We start from the raw sequence: 21,782 nt of genomic DNA, 5'->3' as shown, positions 1-21,782 counted from the left end.
GGGCGTTTCTGGGTGCCAACTGACCGTTTTCAGGGAGTGTTGAAAAAAACGCAGGCATGCCAGGAAAAACACAGGCGTGGCTGGCCGTACACAGGGCGTGTTTGTGACGTCAAAACAGGAACTGAACAGTCTGAAGTGATCGCAAGCGCTGAGTAGGTTTTGAGCTACTCTAAAACTACACAAAAAAACTTTGTAGCCACTCTGCGATCCTTTCATTCGCACTTCTGCTAAGCTAAAATACACTCCCTGTGGGAGGCGGCATGCGTTTGCACGGCTGCTAAAAACAGCTAGCGAGCGATCAACTCGGAATGACCACCTATATACACACTTATACATGCTATTTCACATACATGCATTTCATTGATCTATACACATAACTATATATATATACTTCACCAGAATATAAACATATCAATTTATACCCTCCATATCGGTATTTACATATTTACAGCTTTAACCTGACATTAGGTTACATGCTCTAAGGCAGAGGTTCTCAAACTCGGTCCTCGGGAGCCCACACAGTGCATGTTTTGCAGGTAACCCAGCAGGTGCACCATACTTGCCTACCTGACCCTCTCCATGAGGGAGAAAATGCTCTGTTCCTGGACTTTCCTGGTAATGTATGATTGCCATCACCTGTGGTGAGCTAGTTAATTGATAAGAAAGGCGTTTCACCACAGGTGATGGCAATCATACATTACCAGGAAAGTCCAGGAACAGAGCATTTTCTCCCTCATGGAGAGGGTCAGGTAGGCAAGTATGAGGTGCACAGGTGTATTAATTACTCACTGACACATTTTAAAAGGTCCACAGGTGGAGCTAATTATTTCACTTGCGATTCTGTGAGGAGACCTGCAAAACATGCACTGTGTGGGCCCCCCGAGGACCGAGTTTGAGAACCTCTGCTCTAAGGGCAGGCTTACCATACCATAGGCCCAGATTTATCAAGCCTTGTGGAATGATAAATTGCACAGTGATAAAGTAGCAACAAACCAGCTCCTAACTGCCATGTTACAGGCTGTGTTTGAAAAATGAGAGCTATGAGCTGATTGGCTGGTGAATGATAAATCTGGGCCTGTACCTTTAAGCTGTGACACTCATGAATTACACAGGTTCTCTGATTAAAACCAGGTGAAATGCAGGATTAGAGTCAGCCAGCCACAGAACCTGTGTAATTCATGAGTGGAGTGTCCCAGTTTTACAGTTTAAAGGGTATGTAAAGCCTATGTAATGGACCTGTAAGAAATTACACAGGTACATGCCCAGAACCAGACCCAGAGTGTTAGATCACACACCTATAATATGCAGCGCTAAGTATTGCTAAAATCATAATGTGGAAATCTGAAATAGTAATTTTAGCACACCACAAAGGGGACAATCTGCTCTGAAAACATATGGGCGCCGCAAAACCTGGCCATTTCCTAATGGTAGAGTCTAGTTTCCCTTGTGGAGTTGAAGCTAGATCCAAGTGGCCTAAGCGACCTTTTCCTTCAGGGGGGAGAAGCTAGGCCAGCGGGATAGTTCCTCTAGTATCCACGCCACCAACTATTACCTTTAGTAATTAGGTGGCAAGCGGAGCGAGCCACCGAGCCCGAAGCGTGGCGAGCGTACTTTTCGGGTTCCCTGGGGCAGATTTATTAAGCTCGGTGAAGTGATAAAGTGGAAGGTGATAAAGGACCAGCCAATCAGATCCTAACTACCATGTCACAGGCTGGGTTTGAAAAATGACAATTAGGAGCTGACTGGCTGGTCCTTTATCACCTTCCACTTTATCACTTCACCGAGCTCAGGGGGTAATTCTGAGTTGATCGCAGCAGGATTTTTGTTAGCAGTTGGGCAAAACCATGTGCACTGCAGGGGAGGCAGAGATAACATGTGCAGAGAGAGTTAGATTTGGGTGTGGTGACTTCAATCTGCAATCTAAATTGCAGTGTAAAAATAAAGCAGCCAGTATTTACCCTGCACAGCAACAAAATAACCCACCCAAATCTAACTCTTTCTGCAAATGTTATATCTGCCCCCCCCTGCAGTGCACATGGTTCTGCCCAACTGCTAAAAAATTTCCTGCTGCGATCAACTTGGAATTACCCCCTTAATAAATCTGCCCCCCTGTTCGGCCGTAGCTCCTCCCCCTGGTGACGACAGCAGGTCCCTTCTCCCACTCTGATTTAGAACCCCTTTGTGGAGAGGACCTTTCTTTTCCTAATATACTAATAAATGAACAGCATTTCCCGCCCCTTCCCGCCGCATCACTGTTTCCGGCAGTCTGTTGGTTACCAAGGCAACTTCGATTGACTGCTCCTGAGTCTAAAGCCAAATTCAGTCGGAGAGTGACAGAGTAATGGCGAGAGCTGGCGAAAGGGTGAGGGGGAGACGGGGATGCAGGCAGAGAGACAGTTGGAAATAGAGAGCTGCAGACTTGTGGGACAGCGAGTGCTGAGCGACGTGCAGATTGGTGGGAGAAAAAGAGAGAGCTGAGACATGTAAACTAGTGGCAGAGGGAATGCTTAGAATCATGCAGCCTGCGGGAGAGAGAGCGCTTAAATAGAGTCTTGCAGCCTGGTTGGGGGAAAGACAGAGCGCTGAGAGTATGCAGCCTGGCGGGGTAGAGGTAGTTGCCACTCATGCAGACTGGTGTGGGAGAGGGAACACAGACATGTAGACTGATAGAGATCGAGCAGAGATTTACTGTATGCAGTATATGCAGCTAGAGAGGTTTATCATACTGCCATTCATTTGATCTCATGTTGCTCTAGGTTTTTTCTTCTACACGACTGACAGTCCCTGCAAGACAGATGTCCTGTAAGAAAAGGTAAGCTGGCTCAGGGATGAAGCTAGGATTTCTGTTACCAGGGGCAAAAACTCCACTCAAAACATTAAGGTTACTGAGATGTGGAGAACATCACAGTGACCACCTTATAAGCCAGAGCGCGTCAGTAACAGCCATATAAACATAGTATCAACACACACCACATTAATATAGCACCTTCAACTACAGACAGTATACACCACGCATTAATACACCCCCTTATCCACAGACTATATTAATACACCACCACCTCCCCCCAACCCCTCCTCATAACATAAATACACTGCTCTTCTAGATAATACTTAAGGCCCATAAACAGTAGGAGATTTTCATTTCAAAAGATTTAGACAACATCTCTGAAAGATACATCTTTCTCTTACGTCCTAGAGGATGCTGGGGTCCACATTTAGTACCATGGGGTATAGACTGGTCCCTTGGGAGCCATGGGCACTTTAAGAGTTTAATAGTGTGGGCTGGCTCCTCCCTCTATGTCCCTCCTACCAGACTCAGTTTAGAAAATGTGCCCGGTGGAGCCGGCCACAGCTAGCAGAGCTCCTAGGATCTTTTCTAGTTTTATTATCTTTTTTTAAGAGCTGTAAGGTACAGGGAGGCTTCTGGCAACAGCCTCCCTGCTTCATGGGACTTAGGGGGGGGGGGGGGGGGGAGTAGGATCCAACCCTTGAGGTTAATGGCTCTTATCTCCGCTGACAGGACACTGAGCTCCTGAGGGTGTCGATCGCAAGCCCCCGAGGCGACTGCTCGCTCCCGCAGCACTGCCGCCACCCCCTAACAGAGCCAAAAGATGCGGTGGTGAGTATGACACCAGCGCCCCGGTAAGCGGGGTGCCGGCGGGAATGGCGGCACATGGGTGCGAGCACAGCGTTGATGCTGCGCTCCGGAGGACTCAGAGGAACAGTTGTGCGGCGCTGTGAGGGGCACCCTGGGCCAGCGCAATACCCTAACAGTGGTCATCTGAGCTAACAGGGGCTAATCCCACTGTTAAAAACAAGCAACCTCCGGCCAGTATAAAATAACAAGACCGGGAAGATGTGCCATTACGGGGGGCGTGGCTTCTCCTCAGCGGATCCAGCACTCATCAGCGCTATTTTCTCCCTGCAGATCACACTACTTCAGGGAGCTATCCTGAGTTTTCTGTCAAAGTATTTTAGTTAGGTTTTTTATTTTCAGGGAGCCTGCTGGCAACAGACTCCCTGCATCGAGCGACTGAGGAGAGAGAAACAGACTTACTTCTCTGAGTTTCAAGGCTCTGTTTCTTAGGCTACTGGACACCATTAGCTCCAGAGGGATTGGTACGCAGGTCTCACCCTCGCCGTCCGTCCCAGAGCCGCGCCGCCGTCCTCCTCGCAGAGCTGGAAGATAGAAGCCGGGTGAGTATGAGAGGAAAAGAAGACTTCAGAGGCGGCAGAAGACATCTTGATCTTCATAGAGGTAACGCAGTGAAGCTGTGCGCTATTGCGCCCATTCACCTCACACACATCTGTCACTGTAAGGGTGCAGGGGGGGCGCCCTAGGCAGCAATATAAACCTCTCCTGTGGCAAAAGTACATATATACATGTACAGCTGGGCACTGTACATGTATATAAAGAGCCCCTGCCATGTTTTTAAGAATTTTGAGCGGGACAGAAGCCTGCCTCTGAGGTGGTGGGGCTTCTCCCTCAGCACCCACCAGCGCCATTTTCTCCACAGCACAGCGCTGAGAGGAAGCTCCCCGGACGCTCCCCTGCTTACTCACGGTGATAGAGGGTTTTCAAGAGGGGGGCACATAATTGGCGCATATACATACATAAAGGCGCTACTGGGTAAACATTCTGTGTTTTTCCTGGGTCATATAGCGCTGGGGTGTGGGCTGGCATACTCTCTCTCTGTCTCTCCAAAGGGCCTGGTGGGGAACCTGTCTTCAGAAAAGAGCTTCCCTGCGTGTGTGTGTGGTGTGTCGGTACGCGTGTGTCGACATGTCTGAGGTTGAAGGCTCACCTAAGGAGGAGGGGGAGTGTATGAACGTAAGGTCTCCGTCGGCAGCGCCGACACCTGACTGGATGGATGTTTGGAATGTCGAAAGTGCTAATGTAAATTTATTGCATGAAAGATTAGACAAAGCTGAGGCTAGGGAACAGTCAGGGAGTCAAACCATGTCTGTCCCAATATCGCCGGGACCTTCGGGGTCTCAGAAGCGCACACTATCCCAAATAGTTGACACAGATACCGACATGGATTCAGACTCCAGTGTCGACTACGATGATGCAAAATTGCAGCCAAAAGTTGCTAAATGTATTCGATATATGATTATTGCAATAAAAGATGTTTTGCATATCACAGAGGAACCCCCTGTCCCTGAAACGAGGGTTCACATGTATAAAGAAAAGAAGCCTGAGGTCACCTTTCAATCCTCACATGAGCTGAACGAATTATGCGAAAAAGCTTGGGAAACTCCAGACAAAAACCTGCAGATTCCCAAAAGGATTCTTATGGCGTATCATTTCCCGCTAAAGGACAGAATACGGTGGGAATCCTCCCCTAGGGTAGACAAAGCTTTGACACGCTTATCAAAAAAGATAGCGCTGCCATCCCAAGATACGGCTACCCTCAAGGATCCTGCTGACCGCAAACAGGAGGTTACCTTGAAGTCCATTTACACACATTCTGGTACGATATTCAGACCGGCAATTGCGTCGGCCTGGGTTTGTAGTGCTGTAGCAGCATGGACAGATTCCTTATCAGCGGAAATTGAGACCCTAGATAAGGATACCATTTTAATGACCCTAGGGCATATAAAAGATGCTGTCTTATATATGAGGGATGCTCAAAGAGACATTAGTTTACTGGGATCCAGAATAAACGCTATGTCTATTTCTGCTAGGCGAGTCTTATGGACCCGACAGTGGACAGGTGATGCCGACTCAAAGAGGCATATGGAGTTTTTACCTTACAAGGGTGAGGAATTATTTGGAGAGGGACCTCGTCTCCACAGCTACGGCAGGTAAATCAAATTTTTTGCCGTATGTTCCCTCACAACCTAAGAAAGTGCCTCATTATCAAATGCAGTCCTTTCGTTCAAATAAAAGCAAAAGAGTACGTGGATCGTCCTTTCTTGCCAGAGTTAAGGGCAGAGGGAAAAAGCTGCACAACACAGCTAGTTCCCAGGAACAGAAGTCCTCCCCTACCTCTGCAAAATCCACCGCATGACGCTGGGGCTCCCCTGAGGGAGTCCGCTCCAGTGGGGGCACGTTTTCGACTTTTCAGCCACATCTGGGTTCACTCACAGGTGGATCCCTGGGCAATAGAAATTGTTTCTCAAGGATACAAGCTGGAATTCGAAGAGGTGCCCCCTCGCCGTTTTTTCAAATCAGCGCTACCGACTTCTCCCCTAGAAAGGGAGATAGTGTTACATGCGATTCACAAATTGTGTCTTCAACAAGTGGTAGTCGAGGTTCCCCTGCTTCAAAGAGGGAAGGGATACTACTCAACTCTGTTTGTGGTCCCGAAACCGGACGGTTCGGTCAGACCCATTTTGAATTTAAAATCCCTGAACCTTTACTTAAAACGGTTCAAGTTCAAACTGGAATCGCTCAGAGCGGTCATCGACAGCCTGGAAGGGGGAGATTTTATGGTATCTCTGGACATAAAGGATGCATACCTGCATGTTCCCATATATCCTCCTCATCAGGCGTACCTGAGATTTGCGGTACAGGATTGTCATTACCAATTTCAGACGTTGCCGTTTGGGCTTTCCACGGCCCCGAGGATTTTCACCAAGGTAATGGCGGAAATGATGGTGCTCCTGTGCAAGCAGGGTGTCACAATTATCCCATACTTGGACGATCTCCTCATAAAAGCGAGATCACGGGAGAAGTTGCTGAACAGCGTATCAATTTCACTGAAGGTGTTACAGCAACACGGCTGGATTCTCAATATTCCAAAGTCGCAGCTGAATCCTACGTCTTGTTTGACCTTCTTGGGCATGATTCTGGACACAGACCAGAAAAGGTTTTTTCTTCCGACGGAAAAAGCTCAAGAACTCATGACTCTGGTCAAGAGCTTATTGAAGCCAAAACAGGTGTCAGTGCATCACTGCACTCGAGTCCTGGGAAAGATCGTGGCATCATACGAAGCCATTCCCTTCGGCAGGTTCCATGCGAGGACTTTCCAATGGGACCTACTGAACAAGTGGTCCGGGTCACATCTACAAATTCATCAGCGGATCACCCTGTCCCCCAGGGCCAGGGTATCTCTCCTGTGGTGGCTGCAGAGTGCTCACCTCCTAGAGGGCCGCAGGTTCGGCATTCAGGACTGGATCCTGGTGACCACGGACGCGAGCCTCCGAGGTTGGGGAGCAGTCACACAGGGAAGAAATTTCCAAGGTCTTTGGTCAAGTCAGGAGACTCGTCTCCACATCAACATCCTGGAACTGAGGGCCATATACAACTCCCTACGTCAAGCGGAGGCATTACTTCGCGACCAACCAGTTCTGATCCAGTCAGACAACGTCACCGCAGTAGCTCATGTAAACCGCCAAGGCAGCACAAGGAGCAGAGTGGCGATGGCGGAAGCCACCAGAATTCTTCGCTGGGCGGAGAATCATGTAAGCGCACTGTCAGCAGTGTTCATTCCGGGAGTGGACAACTGGGAAGCAGACTTCCTTAGCAGACACTACCTACATCCGGGAGAGTGGGGACTTCATCAGGAAGTCTTCGCGTAGATTGCAAGTCGGTGGGGACTACCCCAAATAGACATGATGGCGTCCCGTCTCAACAAAAAGCTACAAAGGTATTGCGCCAGGTCAAGAGACACTCAGGCGGTAGCTGTGGACGCCCTAGTGACACCGTGGGTGTTCCGGTCGGTCTATGTATTTCCTCCTTTTCCTCTCATACCCAAGGTGTTGAGTATTCCATATCCAAATATTCCGAAATACGGACTTTTTTGAGTGAGACTGAGATAGCGAAAACTTTGTTTTCTGATGGCTCAATGTACACAAACTTTGTTTAATACACAGTTATTAAAAATATTGTATTAAATGATCTTCAGGCTGTGTGTATAAGGTGTATATGAAACATAAATTAATTGTGTTTATGTACATACACTTTGTTTAATGCACAAAGTTATAAAAAAATATTGGCTAAAATGACCTTCAGGCTGTGTGTGTATAAGGTGTATGTGTAACATAAATGCATTCTGTGCTTAGATTTAGGTCCCATCACCATGATATCTCATTATGGTATGCAATTATTCCAAAATACGGAAAAATCCCATATCCACAATACCTCTGGTCCCAAGCATTTTGGATAAGGGAGACTCAACCTGTAATAAGAAAAAGAGGAGTGAGAACAATCCTCATTGTTCCAGATTTGCCACGAAGGACCTGGTATCCGGATCTGCAGGAGATGCTCACAGAAGATCCGTGGCCTCTTCCTCTAAGACAGGACCTTTTGCATATAGGGGCCCTGTCTGTTCCAAGACTTACCGCGGCTGCGTTTGACGGTATGGCGGTTTTCCGGATGAGGTCATTCCTACACTAATAAAGGCTAGGAAGGACCTGACATCAAAACATTATCACCGAATATGGCGAAAATATGTTTCTTGGTGTGAGGCCAGGAATGCTTCTACGGAAGAATTCTATTTGGGCCGTTTTCTTCACTTCCTACAAACTGGATGGAATTTGGGCCTAAAATTAGGATCTATTAAGGTTCAGATTTCGGCCATATCCATTTCTTTCAAAAGGAATTGGCCTCTCTACCAGAAGTACAGACGTTTGTGAAGGGAGTACTGCATATTCAGCCTCCTTTTGTACCTCCGGTGGCGCCTTGGGACCTTTAACGTGGTGTTGAGTTTCCTTAAGTCACATTGGTTTGAACCACTTAAAACGGTGAAGTTGAAATATCTCACTTGGAAGGTGGTCATGTTGTTAGCCTTGGCTTCGGCTAGGCAAGTTTCGGAATTAGCGGCTTTATCACATAAAAGCCCCTATCTGGTTTTCCATATGGATAGGGTGGTATTGCGGACCCGTCCTCAATTCCTACTTAAAGTGGTCTCATCTTTTCATATGAACCAACCTATTGTCGTGCCTGTGGCTACGCGTGACTTGGAGGATTCCGAGTCCTTTGATGTGGTCAGGGCTTTGAAAATTTACGTGGCCAGAACGGCTAGAGTCAGGAAGACGGAAGCACTGTTTGTCCTGTATGCAGCCAACAAGGTTGGTGCTCCTGCTTCAAAGCAGACTATTGCTCGCTGGATCTGTAACACGAATCAGCAGGCGCATTCTACGGCAGGATTGCCGTTACCAAAATCGGTTAAGGCCCATTCCACTAGGAAGGTGGGCTCTTCTTGGGCGGCTGCCCGAGGGGTCTTGGCACTACAGCTGTGCCGAGCTGCTACTTGGTCGGGGTCAAACACCTTTGCAAAGTTCTATAAGTTTGATACCCTGGCTGAGGAGGACCTCCTGTTTGCTCAATCGGTGCTGCAGAGTCATCCGCACTCTCCCGCCCGTTTGGGAGCTTTGGTATAATCCCCATGGTCCTTACGGAGTCCCCAGCATCCTCTAGGACGTAAGAGAAAATAAGATTTTAAACCTACCGGTAAATCTTTTTCTCGTAGTCCGTAGAGGATGCTGGGCGCCCGTCCCAAGTGCGGACTATTTCTGCAAGACTTGTATATAGTTGTTGCTTACATAAGGGTTATGTTATAGTTTCATCGGTTTTGGACCGATTCTATGTTACATAGTATCTGAGGTTGAAAAAAGACAATTGTCCATCGAGTTCAACCTATTTGTGGTCTCCTATGCATGATGATTTGACTAAAATTTCTGACTGATGCTGATGTCAGCCGTTGCATTTTATCCCTATTTATAGTAACTATAATGCATGACTATGCACCATACCCCTGGATATCCTTATCCATTAGGAATTTATCTAACCCATTCTTAAAGGTGTTGACAGATTCCGCCATTACAACTCCCTCAGGCAGAGAATTCCAAACACGTATTGTCCTTACCGTGAAAAAGCCTTTACGCCGTATTGTGCGGAATCTCCTCTCCTCTAACCTGAGCGAGTGTCCACGAGTCCTCTGTGTTGATCTAACCAAAAACAGGTCCCGCGCAAGCTCTGTGTATTGTCCCCTTATATATTTGTATTGTCCCCTTTATATATTTGTAGATGTTGATCCAATGTAAACATGCCTAGTCTTTCAAGCCTTTCCTTGTATTCCAGCGTCTCCATGCCCTTAATTAGTTTGGTCGCCCTCCTCTGAACCTTTTCTAGCTCCAGGATATCCTTTTTGTAGTACGGTGCCCAGAATTGTACACAGTATTCAACGTGTGTCCTCACTAGTGATTTATATAACGGGAGTATAATACTCTCGTCCCTAGCATCAATACCCCGTTTTATACATGCTAATATCTTATTAGCCTTCTTTGCTGCTTGTTGTTTTTTCATACTGTTAACTAGATAGTATATCACAAGTTATACGGTGTGATTGGTGTGGCTGGTATGAATCTTGCCCTTGGATTAACTAAAATCCTTTCCTCGTACTGTCCGTCTCCTCTGGGCACAGTTTCTATAACTGAGGTCTGGAGGAGGGGCATAGAGGGAGGAGCCAGTGCACACCCAGAGCCAAAGTCTTTCTTTAAGTGCCCATGTCTCCTGCGGAGCCCGTCTATCCCCATGGTCCTTACGGAGTCCCCAGCATCCTCTACGGACTACGAGAAAAAGATTTACTGGTAGGTTTAAAATCTTATTTCTCGGACGTCCTAGTGGATGCTGGGTACTCCGTAAGCACCATGGGGAAATAGACGGGCTCCGCAGGAGACTGGGCACTCTAAAAGAAAGATTAGGTACTATCTGGTGTGCACTGGCTCCTCCCACTATGACCCCCCTCCAGACCTCAGTTAGATTTCTGTGCCCGGCCGAGCTGGATGCACACTAGGGGCTCTCCTGAGCTCCTAGAAAGAAAGTTTATTTTAGGTTTTTTATTTTACAGTGAGACCTGCTGGCAACAGGCTCACTGCATCGAGGGACTAAGGGGAGAAGAAGCGAACCTACCTGCTTGCAGCTAGCTTGGGCTTCTTAGGCTACTGGACACCATTAGCTCCAGAGGGATCGACCGCATGGAACTGGCCTTGGTGTTCGTCCCCGGAGCCGCGCCGCCGTCCCCCTTACAGAGCCAGAAGCAAGAAGAGGTCCGGAAAATCGGCGGCAGAAGACATCAATCTTCACCAAGGTAGCGCACAGCACTGCAGCTGTGCGCCATTGCTCCTCATACACACTTCACACTCCGGTCACTGAGGGTGCAGGGCGCTGGGGGGGGGCGCCCTGAGCAGCAATAAAAACACCTTGGCTGGCAAATATATCACAATATATAACCCCAGAGGCTATATATGTGATAAATACCCCTGCCAGAATCCATAAAAAAGCGGGAGAAAAGTCCGCGAAAAAAAGGGGCGGAGCTATCTCCCTCAGCACACTGGCGCCATTTTCTCTTCACAGTGCAGCTGGAAGACAGCTCGCTAGGCTCTCCCCTGTAGTTTGCAGGCTCAAAGGGTTTAAAAGAGAGGGGGGGCACTAAAATTAGGCGCAATATTGTATATACAAGCAGCTATTGGGAAAAATTCACTCAATATAGTGTTAATCCCTAAATTATATAGCGCTCTGGTGTGTGCTGGCATACTCTCTCTCTGTCTCTCCAAAGGGCTGTGTGGGGTCCTGTCCTCAGTCAGAGCATTCCCTGTGTGTGTGCGGTGTGTCGGTACGGCTGTGTCGACACGTTTGATGAGGCTTATGTGGTGGCAGAGCAGATGCCGATAAATGTGATGTCGCCCCCTGTGGGGCCGACACCAGAGTGGATGGATAGGTGGAAGGTATAAACCGACAGTGTCAACTCCTTACATAAAAGGCTGGATGACGTAACAGCTGTGGGACAGCCGGCTTCTCAGCCCGCGCCTGCCCAGGCGTCTCAAAGGCCATCAGGGGCTCAAAAACGCCCGCTCCCTCAGATGGCAGACACAGATGTCGACACGTAGTCTGACTCCAGTGTCGACGAGGTTGAGACATATACACAATCCACTAGGAACATCCGTTACATGATCCCGGCAATAAAAAATGTGTTACACATTTCTGACATTAACCCAAGTACCACTAAAAAAGGGTTTTATGTTTGGGGAGAAAAAGCAGGCAGTGTTTTGTTCCCCCATCAAATGAGTGAATGAAGTGTGAAAAAGCGTGGGTTCCCCGATAAGAAACTGGTAATTTCTAAAAAGTTACTGATGGCGTACCCTTTCCCGCCAGAGGATAAGTTACGCTGGGAGATATCCCCTAGGGTGGATAAGGCGCTCACACGTTTGTCAAAAAAGGTGGCACTGCCGTCTTAGGATACGGCCACTTTGAAGGTACCTGCTGATAAAAAGCAGGAGGCTATCCTGAAGTCTGTATTTACACACTCTGGTACTAGACTGAGACCTGCAGATAGTGCTGCTGCAGCGTGGTCTGTGACCCTGTCAAACAGGGATACTAGTTTGCGAACATAAGAGCATATTAAAGACGGCGTCTTATATATGAGGGATGCACAGAGGGATATTTTGCCGGCTGGCATCCAGAATTAATGCAATGTCCATTCTGTCAGGAGGGTATTAGAGACCCGACACTGGACAGGTGATGCTGACTTTAAAAGGCACATAGAGCCTTATAAGGGTGAGGAATTGTTTGGGGATGGTCTCTGGGACCTCGTATCCACAGCAACAGCTGGGAAGAAAATTTTTTACCTCAGGTTTCCTCACAGCCTAAGAAAGCACTGTATTATCAGGTACAGTCCTTTCGGCTTCAGAAAAGCAAGCGGGTCAAAGGCGCTTCCTTTCTGCACGGAGACGAGGGAAGAGGGAAAAAGCTGCACCAGTCAGCCAGTTCCCAGAATCAAAATTCTTCCCCCGTTTCCTCTGAGTCCACCGCATGACGCGGGGGCTCCACAGGCGTAGCCAGGTACGGTGGGGGGCCGCCTCAAAAATTTCTGCGATCAGTGGGCTCGCTCACAGGTGGATCCCTGGATCCTTCAAGTAGTATCTCAGGGGTACAAGCTGGAATTCGAGGCGTCTCCCCCCCGCCGTTTCCTCAAATCTGCCTTGCCGACAACTCCCTCAGGCAGGGAGGCTGTGCTAGAGGCAATTCACAAGCTGTATTCCCAGCAGGTGATAGTCAAGGTGCCCCTACTTCAACAAGGACGGGGTTACTATTCCACACTGTTTGTGGTACCGAAACCGGACGGTTCGGTGAGACCCATTTTAAATTTGAAATCCTTGAACACATACATAAAAAAATTCAAGTTCAAGATGGAATCGCTCAGGGCGGTTATTGCAAGCCTGGAGGAGGGGGATTACATGGTATCCCTGGACATCAAGGATGCTTACCTACATGTCCCCATTTACCATCCTCACCAGGAGTACCTCAGATTTGTGGTACAGGATTGCCATTACCAATTCCAAACACTGCCGTTTGGACTGTCCACGGCACAGAGGGTCTTTACCAAGGTAATGGCAGAAATGATGATACTCCTTCGAAAAAAGGGAGTTTTAATTATCCCGTACTTGGACGATCTCCTTATAAAGGCGAGGTCCAAGGAGCAGTTGTTGGTCGGAGTAGCACTATCTCGGGAAGTGCTACAACAGCACGGATGGATTCTATACATTCCAAAGTCACAGCTGGTTCCTACCACACGCCTACTGTTCCTGGGGATGGTTCTGGACACAGAACAGAAAAAAGTGTTTCTCCCGCAGGAGAAATCCAAGGAGCTGTCATCTCTAGTCAGAGACCTCCTGAAACCAAAACAGGTATCGGTGCATCACTGCACACGAGTCCTGGGAAAAATGGTAGCTTCTTACGAAGCAAAATTCCATTTGGCAGGTTCCATGCAAGAACCTTTCAGTGGGACCTCTTGGACAAGTGGTCGGGATCGCATCTTCAGATGCATCGGCTGATAACCCTGTCTCCAAGGACCAGGGTATCTCTACTGTGGTGGCTGCAGAGTGCTCATCTTCAAGAGGGCCGCAGATTCGGCATACAGGACTGGGTCCTGGTAACCACGGATGCCAGCCTTCGAGGCTGGGGGGGCAGTCACACAGGGAAGAAATTTCCAAGGACTTTGGTCAAGTCAGGAGTCGTCCCTACACATAAATATTCTGGAACTGAGGGCCATTTACAATGCCCTAAGTCTGGCAAGGCCTCTGCTTCAAAACCAGCCGGTACTGATCCAATCAGACAACATCACGGCAGTCGCCCATGTAAACCGACAGGGCGGCACAAGAAGCAGGATGGCGATGGCAGAAGCCACAAGGATTCTCCGATGGGCGGAAAATCACGTCTTAGCACTGTCAGCAGTGTTCATTCCGGGAGTGGTCAACTGGGAAGCAGACTTCCTCAGCAGACACGACCTACACCCGGGAGAGTGGGGACTTCATCCAGAAGTCTTCCAACTGTTGGTAAACCGTTGGGAAAGGCCACAGGTGGACATGATGGCGTCCCGCCTAAACAAAAAACTAGATATTGCGCCAGGTCAAGGGACCCTCAGGCAATAGCTGTGGACGCTCTAGTGACACCGTGGGTGTACCAGTCGGTTTATGTATTCCCTCCTCTGCCTCTCATACCAAAGGTACTGAGAATAATAAGAAAACGAGGAGTAAGAACGATACTCGTGGTTCCGGATGGGCCAAGAAGAGCTTGGTACGCAGAACTTCAAGAAATGATAGAGGACCCATGGCCTCTACCGCTCAGACAGGATCTGCTACAGCAGGGACCCTGTCTGTTCCAAGACTTACCGCGGCTGCGTTTGACGGCATGGCGGTTGAATTCCGGATCCTAAAGGAAAAGGGCATTCCGGAGGAAGTCATTCCTACGCTGATAAAAGCCAGGAAAGAAGTAACCGCAAACCATTATCACCGTATTTGGCGAAAATATGTTGCGTGGTGTGAGGCCAGGAAGGCCCCAACAGAGGAATTTCAGCTGGGTCGTTTTCTGCACTTCCTACAGTCAGGAGTGATTATGGGCCTAAACTTGGGTTCCATTAAGGTCCAGATTTCGGCCCTGTCGATTTTCTTCCAGAAAGAACTGGCTTCACTGCCTGGAGTTCAGACATTTGTAAAGGGAGTGCTACATATTCAGCCCCCTTTTGTGCCTCCTGTGGCACCTTGGGATCTCAACGTGGTGTTGAGTTTCCTAAAATCACATTGGTTTGAGCCACTTAAAACTGTGGATTTGAAATATCTCACGTGGAAAGTGGTCATGTTATTGGCCTTAGCTTCGGCCAGGCGTGTGTCAGAATTGGTGGCTTTGTCATGTAAAAGCCCTTATCTGATTATCCATATGGATAGGGCAGAATTGAGGACTCGTCTCCAGTTTCTTCCTAAGGTGGTATCAGCTTTTCACTTGAACCAACCTATTGTAGTGCCTGCGGCTACTAGGGACTTGGAAGATTCCAAGTTACTGGACATAGTCAGGGCCTTAAAAATTTATATTTCCAGGACGGCTGGAGTCAGGAAAACTGGCTCGCTTTTTATCCTGTAGGCACCCAACAAAATAGGTGCTCCTGCTTCTAAGCAGACTATTGCTCGCTGAATTTGTAGCACAATTCAGCTGGAGCATTCTGCGGCTGGATTGCCGCATCCTGAATCAGTAAAAGCCCATTCCACGAGGAAAGTGGGCTCATCTTGGGCGGCTGCCCGAGGGGTCTCGGCTTTACAACTTTGCCGAGCTGCAACTTGGTCAGGGGCAAACACGTTTGCAAAATTCTACAATTTTGATACCCTGGCTGAGGAGGACCTTGAGTTCTCTCATTCGGTGCTGCAGAGTCATCCGCACTCTCCCGCCTGTTTGGGAGCTTTGGTATAATCCCCATGGTCCTTACGGAGTTCCCAGCATCCACTAGGACGTCAGAGAAAATAAGATTTTACTCACTGGTAAATCTATTTCTCGTAGTCCGTAGTGGATGCTGGGCGCCCATCCCAAGTGCGGATTGTCTGCAATACTTGTATGTAGTTATTGCCTAACTAAGGGTTATTGTTGAGCCATCTGTTGAGAGGCTCAGTTATATTTCATACTGTTAACTGGGTATAGTATCACGAGTTATACGGTGTGGCTGGTATGAGTCTTACCCGGGATTCAAAATCCTTCCTTATTGCGTCAGCTCTTCCGGGCACAGTATCCTAACTGAGGTCTGGATGGGGGTCATAGTGGGAGGAGCCAGTGCACACCAGATAGTACCTAATCTTTCTTTTAGAGTGCCCAGTCTCCTGCGGAGCCCGTCTATTTCCCCATGGTCCTTACGGAGTTCCCAGCATCCACTACGGACTACGAGAAATAGATTTACCGGTGAGTAAAATCTTATTTCTCTAACGTCCTAAGTGGATGCTGGGACTCCGTAAGGACCATGGGGAATAGCGGCTCCGCAGGAGACAGGGCACAAAATAAAAGCTTGAGATATCAGGTGGTGTGCACTGGCTCCTCCCCCTATGACCCTCCTCCAAGCCAGTTAGATTTTTGTGCCCGGCCGAGAAGGGTGCAAACTAGGTAGCTCTCCAGAGCTGCTTAGAATAAAAGTTTAGTTAGGTTTTTTTTTTATTTTCAGTGAGTCCTGCTGGCAACAGGCTCACTGCATCGTGGGACTAAGGGGAGAAGAAGCGAACTCACCTGAGTGCAGAGTGGATTGGGCTTCTTAGGCTACTGGACGTTAGCTCCAGAGGGACGATCACAGGTTCAGCCTGGATGGGTCACCGGAGCCGCGCCGCCGTCCCCCTTACAGAGCCAGAAGAGACGAAGGTCCGGTGAAAGCGGCGGCAGAAGACATCCTGTCTTCAAGACTAAGGTAGCGCACAGCACCGCAGCTGTGCGCCATTGCTCTCAGCACGCTTCACACTCCGGTCACTGAGGGTGCAGGGCGCTGGGGGGGAGCGCCCTGAGACGCAATATAACACACATATACCTTAGCTGGCAAAAGGAATACATCACATATAGCTCCAGGGCTATATGGATGTATTTTTTCCCCTGCCATTTTACACAAAAAAGCGGGAGTTAAGGACGTCGTGAAGGGGCGGGGCCTATCTCCTCAGCACACTGGCGCCATTATTCCCTCACAGCTCCGCTGGAAGGACGGCTCCCTGATTCTCCCCTGCAGTACTGCATCTGATTCAGGGTAAAAAAGAGAAGGGGGGGCATTTTGGCAGCAAATAACTAGATTAACAGCAGCTATAAGGGATTAACACTTATATAAGGTTATCCCTGTATATATATATAGCGCTGGGTGTGTGCTGGCAGACTCTCCCTCTGTCTCTCCAAAGGGCTAAGTAGGGTCCTGTCCTCTATCAGAGCATTCCCGGTGTGTGTGCTGTGTGTCGGTACGCGTGTGTCGACATGTATGAGGAGGAAAATGAGGTGGAGGCGGAGCAGTTGCCTGTGTTAGTGATGTCACCCCCTAGGGAGTCGACACCTGACTGGATGATTGTGTTTAAGCAATTAAGTGATAATGTCAGCAATTTACAAAAAACTGTTGACGACATGAGAAAGCCGGCAAATCAATTAGTGCCTGTTCAGGCGTCTCAGACACCCTCAGGGGCCCTAAAACGGCCGCTACCTCAGTGGGTCGACACGGATCCAGATACAGATACTGAATCTAGTGTCGACGGTGACGAGACAAACGTAATGTCCAGTAGGGCCACACGTTACATGATCACGGCAATGAAAGAGGCATTGAACCTTTCTGACACTACAAATACCTCAAAGGCGGGTATTATGTGGGGTGTGAAAAAACTGCCAATAGTTTTTCCTGAGTCTGAGGAAATAAATGAGGTGTGTGATAAAGCGTGGGTTTCCCCCGATAAAAAACAGCTAATTTCTAATAAGTTATTAGCACTATACCCTTTCCCGCCAGAGGTTAGGGCACGGTGGGAAACACCCCCTAGGGTAGATAAGGCGCTCACACGTTTATCTAAACAAGTAGCGTTACCGTCCCCTGATACGGCCACCCTCAAAGAACCAGCTGATAGGAGGCTGGAAAATATCCTGAAAAGTATATACACACATACTGGTGTTATACTGCGACCAGCAATCGCATCGGCCTGGATGTGCAGTGCTGGAGTCGCATGGGCGGATTCCCTGACTGAGAATATTGATACCCTGGATAGGGACAATATTCTGTTAACTATAGAACATTTAAAGGATGCATTGCTATATATGCGTGATGCGCAGAGGGATATTTGTACCCTGGCATCAAGAGTAAGCGCAATGTCCATCTCTGCCAGAAGAGCATTATGGACCAGACAGTGGTCAGGGGACGCAGATTCCAAACGGCACATGGAAGTATTGCCGTATAAGGGGGAGGAGTTATTTGGGGCTGGTCTAACAGACCTGGTGGCCACGGCAACGGCTGGAAAATCCACCTTTTTACCCCAGGTTACTTCACATAAACAGAAAAAGACACAGTCTTTTCAAACTCAGTCCTTTCGTTCCCATAAGTACAAGCGAGCAAAAGGTCACTCTTTTCTGCCCAAGGGCAGAGGAAGAGGAAAAAGGCAGCACCATGCAGCCGCTTCCCAGGAGCAGAAGCCCTCCCCTGCTTCTGCCAAGTCTTAAGCATGACGCTGGGGCTTTACAAGCAGACTCAGACAAAACCAAAGTCTCCCTCCGACAGGGAGGCAGTTCTGGAAGCCATTCACAAGCTGTACTCCCAGCAGGTGATAATCAAGGTACCCCTCTTACAACAGGGGAAGGGGTATTATTCCACACTATTTTTGGTACCGAAGCCGGACGGCTCGGTGAGACCAATATTAAATCTAAAATCTTTGAACACTTACATAAAAAGGTTCAAATTCAAGATGGAGTCACTCAGAGCGGTGATAGCGAACCTGGAAGAGGGGGACTATATGGTGTCGCTGGACATCAAGGATGCGTATCTCCACGTCCCAATATATCCTTCTCACCAAGGGTACCTCAGGTTTGTAGTACAAAACTGTCATTATCAGTTTCAGACGCTGCCGTTTGGATTGTCCACGGCGCCTCGGGTCTTTACCAAGGTAATGGCCGAAATGATGATTCTTCTACGAAGAAAAGGCATCTTAATTATCCCTTACTTGGACGATCTCCTGATAAGGGCAAGAACCAAGGAACAGTTAGAAGTCGGAGTGGCACTATCTCAGGTAGTGCTAAGTCAGCACGGATGGATTCTAAATATTCCAAAATCGCAGCTGATTCCAACGACACGTCTACTGTTCTTAGGAATGATTCTGGACACTGCCCAGAAGAAGGTGTTTCTCCCGGAGGAGAAGGCCAGGGAGTTATCCGAGCTAGTCAGGAACCTCCTAAAACCAGGACAGGTCTCAGTGCATCAGTGCACAAGGGTCCTGGGAAAAATGGTGGCTTCTTACGAAGCGATTCCATTCGGAAGATTCCATGCAAGAACTTTTCAGTGGGATCTACTGGGAAAATGGTCCGGATCGCATCTTCAGATGCATCAACGGATAACCCTGTCGCCAAGGACAAGGGTGTCTCTCCTGTGGTGGCTTCAGAGGGCTCATCTACTAGAGGGCCGCAGATTTGGTATTCAGGATTGGATCCTGGTAACCACGGATGCCAGCCTGAGAGGCTGGGGAGCAGTCACACAGGGAAGGAATTTCCAGGGCTTGTGGTCAAGCATGGAAACATCTCTTCATATAAACGTTCTAGAACTAAGGGCCATTTACGATGCCTTAATTCAAGCAAAACCTCTGCTTCAGGGTCAGGCGGTGTTGATCCAGTCGGACAACATCACGTCAGTCGCCCACATAAACAGACAGGGCGGCACGAGAAGCAGGAGGGCAATGGCAGAAACTGCAAGGATTCTTCGCTGGGCGGAAAATCATGTGATAGCACTGTCAGCAGTGTTCATTCCGGGAGTGGACAACTGGGAAGCAGACTTCCTCAGCAGACACGACCTTCACCCGGGAGAGTGGGGACTTCACCCAGAAGTCTTCCACCAAATTGTAAACCGTTGGGAAAGACCAAAGGTAGACATGATGGCGTCACGTCTAAACAAAAAACTGGACAGATATTGCGCCAGGTCAAGGGACCCTCAGGCAATAGCAGTGGACGCTCTGGTAACGCCGTGGGTGTACCAGTCAGTGTATGTATTCCCTCCTCTGCCCCTCATACCGAAAGTATTGAGAATCATAAGAAGGAGAGGAGTAAGAACTATACTCGTGGTTCCGGATTGGCCAAGAAGGTCTTGGTACCCGGAACTTCAAGAGATGCTCACGGACGAACCGTGGCCTCTACCTCTAAGACGGGACCTGCTACTGCAGGGGCCTTGTCTGTTCCAAGACTTACCGCGGCTGCGTTTGACGGCATGGCGGTTGAACGCCGGATCCTGAAGGACAAGGGCATTCCAGAAGAAGTCATCCCTACTCTGGTAAAAGCCAGAAAGGAAGTAACCGCAAACCATTATCACCGCATTTGGCGTAAATATGTTGCGTGGTGTGAGGCCAAGAAGGCCCCTACACAGGAATTTCAACTGGGTCGTTTCTTGCATTTCCTGCAAACAGGACTGTCTATGGGCCTAAAATTAGGGTCCATTAAGGTTCAAATTTCGGCCCTGTCGATATTCTTCCAGGAAGAACTGGCTTCAGTACCTGAAGTTCAGACATTTGTGAAAGGGGTGCTGCACATACAGCCTCCTTTTGTGCCTCCAGTGGCACCTTGGGATCTCAATGTTGTGTTGAGATTTCTAAAATCACACTGGTTTGAACCATTGTCTACGGTAGATTTAAAATATCTCACGTGGAAGGTGTCGATGCTGTTGGCCTTGGCTTCAGCTAGGCGTGTGTCAGAATTGGCGGCTTTATCATGTAAAAGCCCTTACCTAAATTTTCATTCTGACAGGGCGGAATTGAGGACTCGTCCTCAATTTCTACCTAAGGTGGTTTCTGCATTTCACATGAACCAACCTATTGTGGTACCTGCGGCTACTAGGGACTTAGAGGACTCTAAGTTGCTGGACGTTGTCAGGGCCTTGAAAATATATGTTTCCAGGACGGCTGGAGTCAGGAAAACTGACTCGCTGTTTATCCTGTATGCACCCAACAAGCTGGGTGCTCCTGCTTCAAAGCAGACGATTGCTCGTTGGATTTGTAGTACAATTCAGCTTGCACATTCCGTGGCAGGATTGCCACAGCCAAAATCAGTAAAAGCCCATTCCACAAGGAAAGTGGGCTCATCTTGGGCGGCTGCCCGAGGGGTCTCGGCTTTACAACTTTGCCGAGCAGCTACTTGGTCAGGGGCAAACACGTTTGCTAAATTCTACAAATTTGATACCCTGGCTGAGGAGGACCTGGAGTTCTCTCATTCGGTGCTGCAGAGTCATCCGCACTCTCCCGCCCGTTTGGGAGCTTTGGTATAATCCCCATGGTCCTTACGGAGTCCCAGCATCCACTTAGGACGTTAGAGAAAATAAGATTTTACTTACCGATAAATCTATTTCTCGTAGTCCGTAGTGGATGCTGGGCGCCCATCCCTAGTGCGGATTGTCTGCAATACTTGTATATAGTTATTGTTACAAAAAATTCGGGTTATTATTGTTGAGCCATCTTTTCAGAGGCTCCTTTAAAATTATCATACTGTTAACTGGGTTCAGATCACGAGTTGTACGGTGTGATTGGTGTGGCTGGTATGAGTCTTACCCGGGATTCAATATCCTTCCTTTATTATGTACGCTCGTCCGGGCACAGTATCCTAACTGGCTTGGAGGAGGGTCATAGGGGGAGGAGCCAGTGCACACCACCTGATATCTCAAGCTTTTATTTTGTGCCCTGTCTCCTGCGGAGCCGCTATTCCCCATGGTCCTTACGGAGTCCCAGCATCCACTACGGACTACGAGAAATAGATTTATCGGTAAGTAAAATCTTATTTTTAAGCTGTATATGTGCATAATCCCCCGCCATTATACAGATAAAAAAGCGGG

At 48.5% G+C, this 21,782-nt stretch overlaps 1 protein-coding gene across 3 annotated transcripts in view; it reads left to right on the top strand.

Moving 5' to 3' along the window:
• Positions 1-2,134: 2,134 nt before the first annotated feature.
• The window catches only part of CCDC14 (coiled-coil domain containing 14), a 217,331-nt gene continuing 197,683 nt past the window's right edge, over positions 2,135-21,782 (top strand). The window contains exons 1-2 of one of the 3 annotated variants that reach the window (XM_063934068.1): positions 2,135-2,362; positions 2,757-2,812. In XM_063934068.1, the coding sequence (XP_063790138.1) occupies positions 2,342-2,362; positions 2,757-2,812 (77 nt within the window). In that variant the 5' untranslated portion in view covers positions 2,135-2,341. Of the gene's footprint in view, positions 2,363-2,404; positions 2,484-2,575; positions 2,612-2,756; positions 2,813-21,782 lie in introns of those variants that run through there. The other 2 variants (XM_063934070.1, XM_063934069.1) reach the window with 2 other exon arrangements.

This window comes from Pseudophryne corroboree, chromosome 7 (assembly GCF_028390025.1).
Source record: "Pseudophryne corroboree isolate aPseCor3 chromosome 7, aPseCor3.hap2, whole genome shotgun sequence".
In the NCBI taxonomy this organism is placed as follows: Eukaryota; Metazoa; Chordata; class Amphibia; order Anura; family Myobatrachidae; genus Pseudophryne; species Pseudophryne corroboree.
The sequence above is the reverse complement of the archived record's forward strand: the minus strand, read 5'-3'. Positions and strand labels throughout refer to the sequence as shown.